Source organism: Triticum aestivum, chromosome 2D (genome assembly GCF_018294505.1).
Source record: "Triticum aestivum cultivar Chinese Spring chromosome 2D, IWGSC CS RefSeq v2.1, whole genome shotgun sequence".
NCBI classification, from domain to species: Eukaryota; Viridiplantae; Streptophyta; class Magnoliopsida; order Poales; family Poaceae; genus Triticum; species Triticum aestivum.
Window position 1 is genome coordinate 421266445 of NC_057799.1, and position 13162 is coordinate 421279606.

A 13162-nucleotide genomic window follows, 5' to 3' on the forward strand; every position below is an offset into this window, starting at 1 on the left:
TATGGTATACACCGAAACCGTATCGAAATAATTTGGTATATACCGAAACCGAACTGTATTTTAAGTTCATACCGTATTTACCGAAGTATTAATACTTTAGAAACCAAAAAAACGGTATAAACCGAACGCACAGAGTGAGTGGCCACCCATAAGCAAGCTAACTCCATCTTGGTGACGGTGATCATAGTAGTGGCGGCGATATTGTGACGAACCCTCAAAGTCGATCCACCATTTACTCACAGTGGTCATAGTCGCCCAAATGCTAGCGATACTATCGCTTAATCTGAGCCAAGCATTGACCTCTTTCCACACCCTAATCTACCGGCAACTCTTGGACTTGGTTGCAAAGAGGGTATATGGGCCAAATTTTACGATGGGCCTATAGACCATGCAAACTCTATTTGTGGATGATCAACCAAGCACAGAACTTGCACTTAGGGGTGCCCACACCTTCCAAATGGTCTTAAGTGAGGGTGTGGTAGTGAGCCCCTCAAACTGCACCTTGTAGGTCAAGGACATCGAGTGCATCCCATTTTTCACGAACTTCAAAATAATCGCATCCTTAGTATCATGCTCGAGGTTTATGCCGACCATCGTCATCTCCCACAGGGTGGCGAATTCACAAATTGTGCTCCAAGGGAGTTCTGCACTGTGCTCGCCTTCTATCGTGAGAGAGGGAAAATCTTCGGGGCAATGTCCTTCAGCCTCATTCCCTCAAGCCATGGTGAATCCCAAAATTTTGCCTTATTGCCATCATCAATAGTAACTTTAGTCTGCCTACCCCAGTCGAAGGCTTGGAGGGACCCACCCATTCAAACCATAGCCAACGAAGTTTGTACTACCTCCGTCCCAAATTAAAAGACGTTTGGGTAGGCTGGTGACAAGTTTGTATGACCTCCATCCCAAATTATAATACCTTTTTTAGGAGTAGGGCATTTTGAAGACCGAGCTCCATGGAGACCTTTATTTTAAAAAATTCAAAATTCAACAAAGTCTTATTGCCATCACCAATAGTAACTTTAGTCTGCCTACCCCAGTCGAAGGCTTGGAGGGACCCACCCATTCAAACCATAGCCAACGAAGTTTGTACTACCTCCGTCCCAAATTAAAAGACGTTTGGGTAGGCTGGTGGCAAGTTTGTATGACCTCCATCCCAAATTATAAGACCTTTTTTAGGAGTAGGGCATTTTGAAGACCGAGCTCCATGGAGACCTTTATTTTAAAAAATTCAAAATTCATCAATTTCAATTCCAAAAAATTCAGAAAAAAATTACACATGCATGCAAGGATGTAAAGTGTATGTGTGAAAAATTTCAAGATGAACAGTAGTATGCTAAAAAGCCATAGATTTGTCTTTTTCGTGTAGCTCACATTTTAATGTATTTCGACTTGAAAATGTGCATACATGTATATTATGTATCTAGGTATATATGTATTTATTTTCAGATTTTTTTAAAACTGAAAAGTTTGAATTTTGAAGTTTTCAAATAAAGGCCTCCATGGAGCTCGGTCTCCATTTGGCATTTCCGCTTTTTTAGGCTACTTTAGCCTACCAAAACATCTTATAATTTAGAACAGAGGAAGTACATATTTAGCAACCTTGCCGTGGCATGATTTTAACCGGCTCGAAGGATGTAAATTGACATCTGAGAGCTTCGCAGGTCAGCAGTACTCAGCAGCAGCATACGTAGATACTTAAAGGTCATAGAGGGATGTTTGTTACTCCTTCTCGGCTGCTTACACTTGCTGCCGTCGAGCACCTAAAACAGCAGTTTAAATTACACATTTGCGCTAAATCTACACTTGTGTGTGAGAAGATAGGTTCCAGGCCTCATCACGGTTTACTCAGTGGCTCGACAGCGGTTCTGAAGAGAAGAATGTACGCCTTGTCGACGGAGAAGTACAGGAAGCCTCCTAGGGAGTGAGTGACGTAGGAGCCAAAGCTTGTGCCGACGATGCAGTGCCAAGCAGGCCCGTATGTCGTGTCGAATTCCTGTAAGCAAACCAAAGCAATGTCCAGCTATTATTAAATGCCAATACAAGCCCCAGAATGTGAGATTGAAACACTACCAAGGATATTTTAATGCTTAATCTTTGAAGAGGAAAAAAAGAAAGCAAACAGCTCACAAGTAAGCAGGTACTAATACCTTAGAGGGAAGAAAGAAACTGCACATAGCCACTTGTCAACTTGACAAGTACAAATAAGAGGAAACTCAAGGCAACAGCGCATGTCAACGAAGTAAAAGAATTATGATGTCCGATAATATAAGATGTTACTACAACCAATATGTGAGTATATCAACTGTAATAACATCTTACATTATGGGACGGAGGGAGTACAATATTACAAACACCCTGGATTATGTACAGAACCAACATGAAAGTTTCTCTGCCATACTGAAAGCACACAATTTTTTAGGTGGGTACTGAAAATACTTGGCGATCATTTATTGCAGTCTGTAAGTAGCATGTTATATGAGTATTCCCATTTTCATCATGCATACAGAAAAGGGGAATAAAACAATGGCTCAAAAGCTGTAATACAACACTGGTGTGTTCAAAGTGGGGGAGATAATGCATGAAGCTTGTTTGTGCTTGCACTGACATCTACTCACACAAAGTTTTAAATCGGACGGTCAAAGGCAAGACAGAGTGAATGCCCTCGCTTGCCAAGTTATTGTTCATAAGCAAGCAATTACTAATTTACATACCAGGATATTGCAGATAAGGACATCAACAAATGACAATTAGGAATAGTAACTAACCGAAATGAACACAAAATCAGTAGTGCCCAACTCATAAGCTCATATCAAGGTTTCCAATTTCAGGATCAATGCTCCAACTTAAAGAGTAGTGCCCAACTCATAAGCTCATATCAAGGTTTCCAATTTCAGGATCCATGCTCCAACTTAAAGAAATATGTTAGTTCTCAGTTGAACTTACAGGAGCCATCAGATGATGGAGTTAACAGCTGAGATCAAGCATCGCTCGACCATGAGAAACTGCTCACTCACACTCAGGTGATCTCAGCTGTTTGATTACTTAATGAGATGACCCTAGAACTACATAATGATTGAAGTAATAAAGGCTCCAGTGGAGCCATGTCAGCAAGCCACTTGCCACCAATAGCATACCTTATTCTACCTACAATCCTCATCCTGCTATTGACCATGTCACTTGTAGTTCTCGACAGCTATAATTGACAATTCTGTCAACATACATCACAGAGCACACACAGAGAGCAGATTTACAAAACCAACTTGTCAAGTTAGCTCCACAAGATTGCAACCCCCATGTTGCGCAAAGTCAAGAGCTCTGCATCGGCATCCCATTCGGTTCCTACAGCATGCTTAGAGATAGCATACACGTTCTACTCATAACATGGTTCCAACTTGCAACTACTAGTAGTAAACTACATGTGGCAGCAGAGCAGAGTATAACTATCCTCCTCGGATGCCCTCTGAGCTTTCAGTATCTCACAAATCAGTATTGTTTTCAGCAATATGGTGGACCACATCCCATAAATGAACACATCGAACAATCTGATCTGGCAACAACAGCGCTCTGCCTCCCATTTCATCTTCTCCGTCAAACTACGTTCAGCATGACAGCTCACTCGCTCTCAAACGCACAACTATCCAAAGCGCACAGCCATTTTAGCTAGTAAGAACATAATGCTAGGATCAAGCTCTGGCTAGATCTTGCTCCCCGGCCCTTTAAATGCGATTGTTCGTTTTACACATCAATCCTGCTCCATTATGTGGTCGTTTGCAGCAATTAATGCTCTATAAACAAGCTTGGACTCCACGAAAACTGCTGATCTAGTATCTGATTGAAGGACCAGCACGGCTAGAAAGACAAATTCGAAAGGGAAGAAGGAAGCAGGGGGTGGTGGTACTAGTGTACCTTCTTGAGCGCGAGCGCGAGGCGCTTGCTCTCGAGGCGCGGCGTGGAGAGGACGACCTCGCGGGCGATCCAGATCGCGCGCCGCTGCAGCGCCAGCGGCATGTCCGCCGCGCGCACCCGCACCGCCACCTTCCTCCCCTCCCCGCTCGCGGCGTCCCCTTTGACCTTCGCCGCCTCCCTTTCCTTGGTCTCCGGCTTAGCGGCCTTGCCCTCCCCGCCGCTGGGCTCCGCCGCCGGTTTGCGCTCCACCTTGGGCTCCGGCTCCGGCTCCGGTTGGGGCGGGTCGTCGAGCCTGGTGCGGCGGACGAGCGAGCTGAGGTAGCGGCTGCGGCGCTCGAGCTCCTCCTGGGCCGGGTCCATGTTGCTTGAGATGGATGTTCCGGCTAGATAGATGTTGACCGGTCGCGGCGCGGACGGCTGGGTGGTCAGGTCAGCAGCGGCGGTGGCAGGGGGGCATGGCCGCGAGTGGGAGGTGTCTGTCTCGGGGTCGGGACGGGAGGTGGTGGTGGCCGGTTGGGTTGGGGTTTCTTGGGGTTTGCCTTGCCCGGAAGAGAAGGGGTGGTGAGTGAGTGCGATTGTTGCCGCTCCTGGAATTCGTGGGAGCAACTTTTGAGACAAAACCTTTTGTTTTGCTTTGGTTTCCAGGTATAATACTCGGCCTACACTTTGTTCGGTTGTTTGTGTGAATTCATGCTGACTAGGGTTGCGATCTGATCCAGGGTGAGATTAGCCAGTAGCTTATCTAGTCCAGATTTCAGTGAAGAGCAAGATGGAACTAGACTTCCATTGTGTGTGTTTGTGCACGTGGTCCCGATTGTCCGTCGATTTGTGCCCAGGGCGGGCGTTTGACCAACTGTCGGGGTCGGCAACCCCACACTCGCTGGCTGAGCCTGAGCGTTCTCCCAGTCCCACCGGCCACGCAGCGAAGACACCTCTACCAACTCGGAGGTCGAGGGATGGCACGATGGCCGCACTCCCCAGATTCCCTAGCCTGGCCGGCACTACCAAGCTTTGCTCGGATGCAGAGTAGCCAAGCTCAGGAGGTTCTAGCCGCTGAAATTCCGCTTAATCGCATCGAATCAGATTAACCAAATACGAGCTAGACGAATCGTGGCAGGATGAGAATGCAACAGAACTGCAACCCAGCGATATCGAATAGCGCAGAGCAAATGTACAACAACGGCACAACTGCACATACATTAGCGCTCGAATTTAAACCACCAAAGAGGCAGACAACACTACTACACTAGCGCATCAATCACTACCAACCAGAGTATAGTCATGGAGCAAAACATATCCAGAATATCCATAGTAAACTTGAATTCCAATATCAAGTCAAGTTAAACAAACCGACTTCCCAAGGATTTCACAAATCAAAGATGAAGGATTCAAGCTTATACGCAACAGAGGATTAACAAATCAACCTAGGGATAACAAGCTACGCGTCAGCCTATGACAGTATCTATCAAGAACTCCAACAAGAATAAGAAATGGTTTTGTTTTTCTTCCCTAGAATTCTACCTACAATATCAACCAATGTCCACAAACCACCAAAACATGAAAGCAGAATTTACAATACCAACCAAGGTCGACAAACCAACATGAAAGCAAACATGAAGGCAGTTCAATTTCAAAATGTGGAAACCTGTCTATTCATTTTTATTTATTTATACTAGTTTTGTTGCTCGGTCAGTGATCAACAAAAGAAAAGAAAATGAACTAAGAACACTGGCTGCCTTGAAGCATATACACACAGGATTAACAGTCGTGAATACTCATCATTAGCCTAGGGATGATGAGCTCGGCATCAGCCTACAACCGTAGTACCATCACAGTATCAGTGTAATGAAGAACTCCAACAAGAATTAACAGTCATGAAGCAAGCATAGACACTTCACGAAACACTTCCAAGTTTTTTTAGAACAAGCTTCAACATGCATATAAGAGGGGGGCAGATGGCCTACAACATCAATTTAAGTCCAGGCCAAATAAAAAACAACCAAAACACTTTGAAATGATTCAAGTTCAAAATTTGGAAACACCTTCATTTTTTATTTGTACTTGCTTGGTTGCTCAGTTTGCAATCAACAAGAAGACGAACTAGGTCACTGGCTGCCAGTTTCCATGGTCCAGAATACTCTTGTAATAATAGTTGAACCAAATAGCAATTATGCAGAATTAAACAGGAAGCAACATCCCGAGTCTTGAACAAGCATGGGATAAAGAATTCCTGTAAATCAAGAAATGCACTAGATGGGACACAAACATGCATTACAGGACTATTGTTGAGATATTTTAGAGCTAAACTCCATCAATGCACTAGAATTTATTAGGCAAGGCATAATCCACACTATTCAGCTAAACTGAAACATCACAGCAAAAACCTATCGTCCACTGGCATACCAAATCCATAATTGCCTCTTGTAACACTAGTGAAGAAAATACCAAGTTAAATGGAGCGTTACTTCGCATGAGCCCAATAGTATGAGCACCCAAACAAGGAAATTATCACCAAAAGGTAACCACACTGCTGAGCTAAATCAAACATCAAAGCATCAACCTATCATTCACTAGGACATTATATCCAGAAATAATTCTTGTCACCATAGAAGCAAACCCCAAGTTAAAGGACAAGACCTAAACAATACTATCCAGCGAAATCTAAACATCACAGTACAGCACATATCAAATCACTAATTTGCTCTACCAACACTAGAGAAGCAAATACAAAGTTAAATGGAACATTACTTTGCACGAGATCAATAGCTTCTAAACAGTTCATGAGCTTGCAAAGAAGAAAATTATCACAAATAGGGCTAATATTCAATCATGTGTTAACCATACTGTTGAGCTAAAAACATCACAGCAACAACCTATCATTCACTGGCATATCACACTATAGAAGAAAAGGCAAGTTAAAAGGATGCATTACTTCCAAGAAGCTAAAGCTAGTAAACAACCTGTCATCCACTGGCATCTCATTATCTAGAATTGACCCTTACAACAGTATAGAAGCAAAGGCAAGTTAAAAGGATGCATTACTCCCAAGAAGCTAAAGCTAGTAAGCAACCTATCATTCACTGGCATATCATATCTAGAATTGACCCTTGTAACACTATAGAAGCAAAGGCAAGTTAAGAACCTCCCAAGAAGCTAAAGCTAGTAAACAACCAGTAGATGAGCACCATTGATCTGAATCAAACATCACAGCATCAACCTATAGTTCACTGGCATATCATACCCAGAATTGACTCTTGTAACAGTATAGAAGCCAACCCCATGTTTTACTTCCAATGAGCTAAAGCTACTAAACGGCAGTACATCAGTTGCAGAACAAGCAAGCCTAATATGCAACCAGACATAGCACTGCCAATTTTAAAGCCTCCTAAGAATTATATTTTTGAAGCAGCGCCTCTAAAACAAAGATGGCATCCATGAAAGGCAAGAAATGTGCAAGCAGGCAACATCAATAAGTAGTCACGACTGATGCAAGCAACACCCGCAGCGTTCGAAACAATAAAATCAAACAAGCAAACAACATAAGCATAAGTACGTAACTAGCATGCAAATTCAACACCACCAGAAAGCTTAATCTGACAAATCATAAGCAAGATATCCAGATCCAGACCTTATTTGGATCAAAAGACTACCAGATTTTGTCCCAAGACATTCAAACTTAATAAGATCCTACAGCAACAGATATCATTGTCTCTCCAAACCATATTTTAGTCCGTCATGACGCAAGATGATGTTTGGGCAAGTAAAACAGGAGTGGTAAATCACCGGCCGCCGAATCCAGCAGCGTTGAGGCCGAGCAGCATCTTGCCGTTGTCACCAGAGGGGATGTAGGCAACGTTGGGTGAGCGGGCCAGCTCCGCGGCTATCTCCTTGGCAGCCTCGATCCTCCTGAGCTCGATCAGCCCTGTCCCAGCGATGGCGGTGGCCTCAGAAATGAGCCGTGCAGACTCACTTTCTCCCTCAGCACGCACGATGGCAGCGCGCCTCTCCTGCTCGGCCTTGGCGACCAGGAACTTGGAGCGCTCAGCCTCCTGCTGCGCGACCTGCTTCTTCTCGACGGCCTGGGAGAAGTCGGCGCCGTAGGAGAGGTGGGTGATGGCGACGTCGTCGAGTATGATGTTGAACTCGCGGGCCCTTTTGATGAGGGAGTCGCGGACGAGCGCCGACACATGGGGGCGGTCGGTGAGGAGCTGGTCGGCGTTGAACTGGGCGACGACGGCCTTGAGCACCTCGTTCCCGATGGAGGGGAGCACCTTGTCGTCGTACTCGAGGCCGAGGGAGGTGAAGATGGTCGGCAGGTTGACGACGTCGGGGCGGGAGAGGAGGCGGAGGGTGAGGTTTACCATCTGCAGGTCCTTGGTGCCGGAGTTGGAGGAGAAGTTGTGCGGGCGCGTGCGGATGTCGAAGATGTAGGGCTTCTGGAGCCACGGCACGATGAAGTGGGTGCCCTCGCCGACGGTATCCGGCAGCACTCCGCGGAACCGGTCGAAGACGACGGCGCGCTCGCCGCCGTCCACGGTGTAGAGCGACGCCGAGAGGAGGGAGGCCGCGGCGCCGAGGCCAGCCGCCGCCTTGGCGATGTTGGTGAGGAACGAGACCGCCGCGGGACCGCCGGACATGGTCGCCTTCCGGGGGGGATTTCGGGACGGCGGCGCGGGAGTAAAACCCTAGCGAGGGATTTCGTCTGGGTGCGGGCTTGGGGAGGGGAATGGGGGGTGTGGGGCGGCTGGATCTGGCTGCCTGTGGGTTTTGTTTGGGTTTATTTCTTGGGAGAGAAGAAGCTAGACGGTGGGGTCTGGCTGAATGACAGGTGGTGGCCCGGTGTCAGTCTTCGGATTGGGCGAGAAGAAAGAAACCTTTTTCGAGAAATTGAGAAGAAGAAAGAAACTCGTGCTTGTACCGGAGAATGGGCCATTTGGGCCACTAGCCGGTGCGGCAAGAAACTTTACTTGGAAAAGAAGAAGGGCGCAGCAGACGAGGCCGGCTTAGCGCGGATACAGGCCTGCAGCGTTTTTTTCTTTCTTTTTTTACACTTTTTGCGTTCGTTTTTCTGCTCATATATCTAAATATTCTGAGTATGTCTATTATAGAATTACTTTATACTATAATTTTTTTGAAAAACTAGGTGAATGCCCGTGCGTTGCTACGGGACAACAAAGATATATACATTGATCAATAATCAAATGGTCATTAATCTACTTCGCTGACTTCGAGCACCATCTTATTGACATTATATTGTCAGTTCCTCTCTAATTTATTTCAACCCTTTTGTTTGCTCACATATATTATAGTTGACCAGTACAATATGTATTCTCTCCACCACCACCACCAAGTTGGGAGTCAAATATGTTACATACACATGTATATGTTGAAAACAATGACACGTGGCAGAAGATGCCCGTATTCTATGGCATCGATGAATATAAGGCAACATTGCATGGCCTCACCTTCAACTCTGCATTGTTGTAAAAAGAGGTTCATCACGGTTATGTTATTCTTCGGTTCAACCTCCAGCTCCATATCCATTGCACCGACATTCCGTTGTGAAGATCTGAAAGAATAAGCAACTCGTTTGAGGCCGTTATAACCTACTTTTGTGGTTGTTTGCACATGAAAATAACCTGACCGGTGCAACTACAACTATTGCATGGAGAATACAGGAAAAAATAATCAAACATGTCCATATATATTATATTAGTGAGAAATTTGATAATATCAAGTTTACAACAGTATGTAAATTAGCTCGCTTGCAATTTATATCAGACACTAAATTAATATGAAAAGTCACACAGACCTTGCTTATCTCTCTCCTGGGGCTTCATTCAGTTTGGGAGGAGCGGATAAGGGGCTAGAAGCAGAAGTAGCACATCTGCGCAAATCGTGCACAGTACTCAATTGCTGCTCCTCGTCGGCATCACGATTTAGCCCCTAGGTAAAACTGCTCTGGCCCTGCACCTTTTACTCTCCCCCCATACGTGAGTAGCAGCGGCTAGCAAGCCCACGCCGGCGTCCACCCCCGCCCGTCCCTCTCTACTCTCTCCCTACACCTCCAAACGACACTCACCATGATCACCCCCAGCCATGGCAGATAGCACCTTCCTTTGAGCTCCTCCCCGTGTACAGCCCCTCACAATGATCCACCATCCCGCCTGTCCATTGTTCTCCTCCGGACAAGGCCCTCTATTCTGCACTTCTGCTTGATTTGAGAAAAAATCAGGGGAAGGGAACGAACTTGTGACGCGGATGAGAAGAAATGAAGAATAGTGGCGGATCGACGGAGGAGGCGAGAGGTGTCGAGGTCAGCCGAGGTTCGTCTCCTTGCCGCCAGGTCATGATGGAGCACGGGAGTGATCTGCATCTAAATTTTATTTTTGTTTTTATAAGGCAAGTACCTATCGGTGGGCTGGTTTTCAGGCAGAAAATCGGATGCGATATGATAACGTGCAAAGAATTGATTGCCATGCATGAATGAATTGATAACGCGCGTCTAGCCGTGGAGGGGGTGGATGAAGGAAGGAGTTTGATGACCGTCATGAATGAATTGATTGCCATGCATGAATTGATTCCGTTTGGATTGATTGCGTCTCGTTACATTATGTGAAAAACAGAGGGACAAAACCGGTGGAGGGGGAAAGAAAATCGCTACAGGGGAGAAAACCTGTAAGGAGAAAACCGGTGGAGGGGGAAAGAAAATCGCTACAGGGAGAGGGGTTCGTAGTACGAGAGGTTGGACGAAAGGGGAAAGGTAAGAGGGGAAACGGAACACTACGTTTCTTTTAGGTAGTAGAGATGTTAATCAGCATTAAAAATGTTAATATAAAAAATATATCTGACATGTAAAAAAGTATATCAAAATGTACAATGCATATGGAAAAAGGTAGAAATAAAAAATTATAATTTTCAATATTTGTTGAAAACTGTTAATCATGCATTTGAAAATTAAATTTGTACAGAAAAAAATGTTTCCGATGTATACATAAATGTAAAATGTGTACGGAAACATGTAGACATAAAAATTATAAGTTTCAAAAAAAACTTAATCATGTATTTGAACAATGTTAGGCATGCATATAATTTTTTTCCTATTGTATACAAAAAATATAGAATGTGTATGGAAAAGTAGACATAAAAATATATGTTTGAAAAAAATGTTCATCATGAATTTGAAAAATGTTAAACGTGAAAATATAAAATGTTCCTGATGTATACAAAAAATGTACAATGTTTATATGGAAAAAATTAGAAATCAAAATATATATGTTTAAAAAAATGTTAATCATGTATATTAAAAATGTTAAACGTATATATAAGAAATGTTCCCGATGTATACAAAAAAATGTACAATGTGTATGAAAAAAGTAGACACCCACAAATATTAGTTGTAAAAAAGCGAGATATAGCATTCGTTGCTACAGATTGATATCCATGTGCGCCCAAAATAAGAAGAAAATCAGATTCATACCACTCACACTCTCTAATGGCTAAAATGGGCTAAAGAGATTCAGAGTGGGCTCATACATGGGCAGTGGCAGTACACACCATCCTTCGTTTCACTTTATGAAGGCTTGCATTTTAAGAAGAGGAATAAAGCAACGAAAAATAGATAATGTGCACTCAAGCTGGATATGATGGAGGTGCGTGACATGATTGAATGGAGTTATTTGCGAGCCATCATGCTAAAGCTTAACTTTGGTGTCCAATGGGTGGACATCATCACATCTTTGATCAGCTCAGTAACTTTTTCGATGAAATTTAATGAGAGGAATTTGAATGAATTCAAACCATCTCATGGTATTCATCAAGGGGACCCGATCTCCCGTGCCTAGCAACACAGGGTCTCACTAGTGCAGGAACCCCGTACTAACCGCGTGCGCAAGTGCACACTACCTGTGTGTTGGTCACACATCGTCGGTACGACGCTTCTGGTAATTCACTACTAGCATGGTGCATGACACACGCCGCTAGTGGCTAAACTATCAGCAGCATGTGTAGTGCACGTCTTTTATAAGAGGAAAAACAGTAGCGTGCACTCCAGTCTAAACACTTTTAATTACGAATCAAACTAGTGACGTTTATTTCTCCCCACTAGTGGAAAAACGGCTAGCCACAACGATCATTTGTGGCGTGCCATTTTTCATCAACGCCAACACTATTTTTTTTTTAAATAGTGTCGGCGTCTGCCAAATTGGTATATCAGCTATAAGTTGCTATTGCTAACGTTGCCAATACTACCTACGCCACTACTATGTGAGCCCAGTTGTCGTGACCAGTTGCAGTATATTGCTGTCGTGCGATTTATAAACACGCCATAGATACTTAACTTTGTGTTGTCGTGTCTTCGTTCGGAACGCCAGCACTAAGTTGTGACTATATATAGATGTGTTGACAGCCCCTTGTTCTCAAATACATTCACTTACATTCTCCACAAAATTCTACTCCCTCTTAGTCAGCTGCTTTGGTGACAATGGACCCACCGGAGCTTGTCGAATCGGCACGAGCCCCCCGTTCGAGCCCACGTCGGCGGGGCGTGTTGCAAGTTTGGGACTCCGCCGCCTTGGCCGAGCTCTCATCTGCCCCGTTGGCCACGACATGCGCTCGCCACGGCCAATGCAGCCAACCTGTCCGGCGAATCATCCCATTGCAGCATGACGTCCCTTCGACGATCCGGCAGCTATGCCACCGGCGCCGGAGCTGTCAGGAATCGAGCGAGGGCACCTGTGCTGCTTTTTTGTGGTTGTGGACGCCCTGCTGATAAGCATATGTCGCACACACAAAATAATTCAGAGCGAGAGTTCTACATCTGCGGTAACCGTGGAAAGGTAATATGACTGAAAATACCTTGATATTGATCTATTCTGCTAATTTGCACAATTCATGATCATTAATATATGTGTGTGTATATTCTGATCCATAGGCGTTAGGGACAAAATATTGCTACACATGGATATGGGTTGATCTCATGCAGAAGTATGTGAGCGAGTTGCTCGAGTACTCCATTGGTGAACTAAGACAACAGATAGATGAGATGTAGCTCAAGACTAATGTGATGCGCGGCTAAATCCAAAAATTCAAAATGCTTCGATATATATATATATATATATATATATATATATATATATATATATATATATATATATATATATATATGACAAATGTTTCCTATAAGCAGTGGTAGTTACCACCACTTGCGTTTTATATGTTGTATGTAGTATCTGTCGAAACCGAGAGTATGTACGTG

The 13162-nt window shown here is 44.4% G+C and overlaps 2 protein-coding genes across 2 annotated transcripts; both read right to left on the minus strand.

Annotated features, from left to right (window-relative positions):
- Nucleotides 1-1614: 1614 nt before the first annotated feature.
- On the minus strand, nt 1615-4498 carry LOC123053556 (uncharacterized). Its single transcript, XM_044477023.1, has 2 exons — nt 3907-4498; nt 1615-1993 (listed from the first exon to the last, which is right to left on the minus strand). Exons 1-2 carry the CDS (start codon nt 4264-4266, stop codon nt 1835-1837), a joined length of 519 nt encoding a protein of 172 aa, XP_044332958.1. The 5' UTR covers nt 4267-4498; the 3' UTR covers nt 1615-1834.
- A 2977-nt stretch (nt 4499-7475) lies between these two features.
- LOC123053555 (prohibitin-3, mitochondrial) lies at nt 7476-8662 on the minus strand. Its single transcript, XM_044477019.1, has one exon. The coding sequence runs from the start codon at nt 8541-8543 to the stop codon at nt 7686-7688; it is 858 nt and encodes a 285-aa protein (XP_044332954.1). The 5' UTR covers nt 8544-8662; the 3' UTR covers nt 7476-7685.
- Nucleotides 8663-13162: the final 4500 nt, after the last annotated feature.

Bases quoted from the DNA above. Each gene is read 5' to 3' on its own strand.
- LOC123053556 (XM_044477023.1), bottom strand. From the start codon at position 4,266: ATGGACCCGGCCCAGGAGGAGCTCGAGCGCCGCAGCCGCTACCTCAGC. The intron at 1,994-3,906 runs GTACACTAGTAC...GTTTGCTTACAG, and splicing joins TCGCGCTCGCGCTCAAGAAG to GAATTCGACACGACATACGG.
- LOC123053555 (XM_044477019.1), bottom strand. From the start codon at position 8,543: ATGTCCGGCGGTCCCGCGGCGGTCTCGTTCCTCACCAACATCGCCAAG.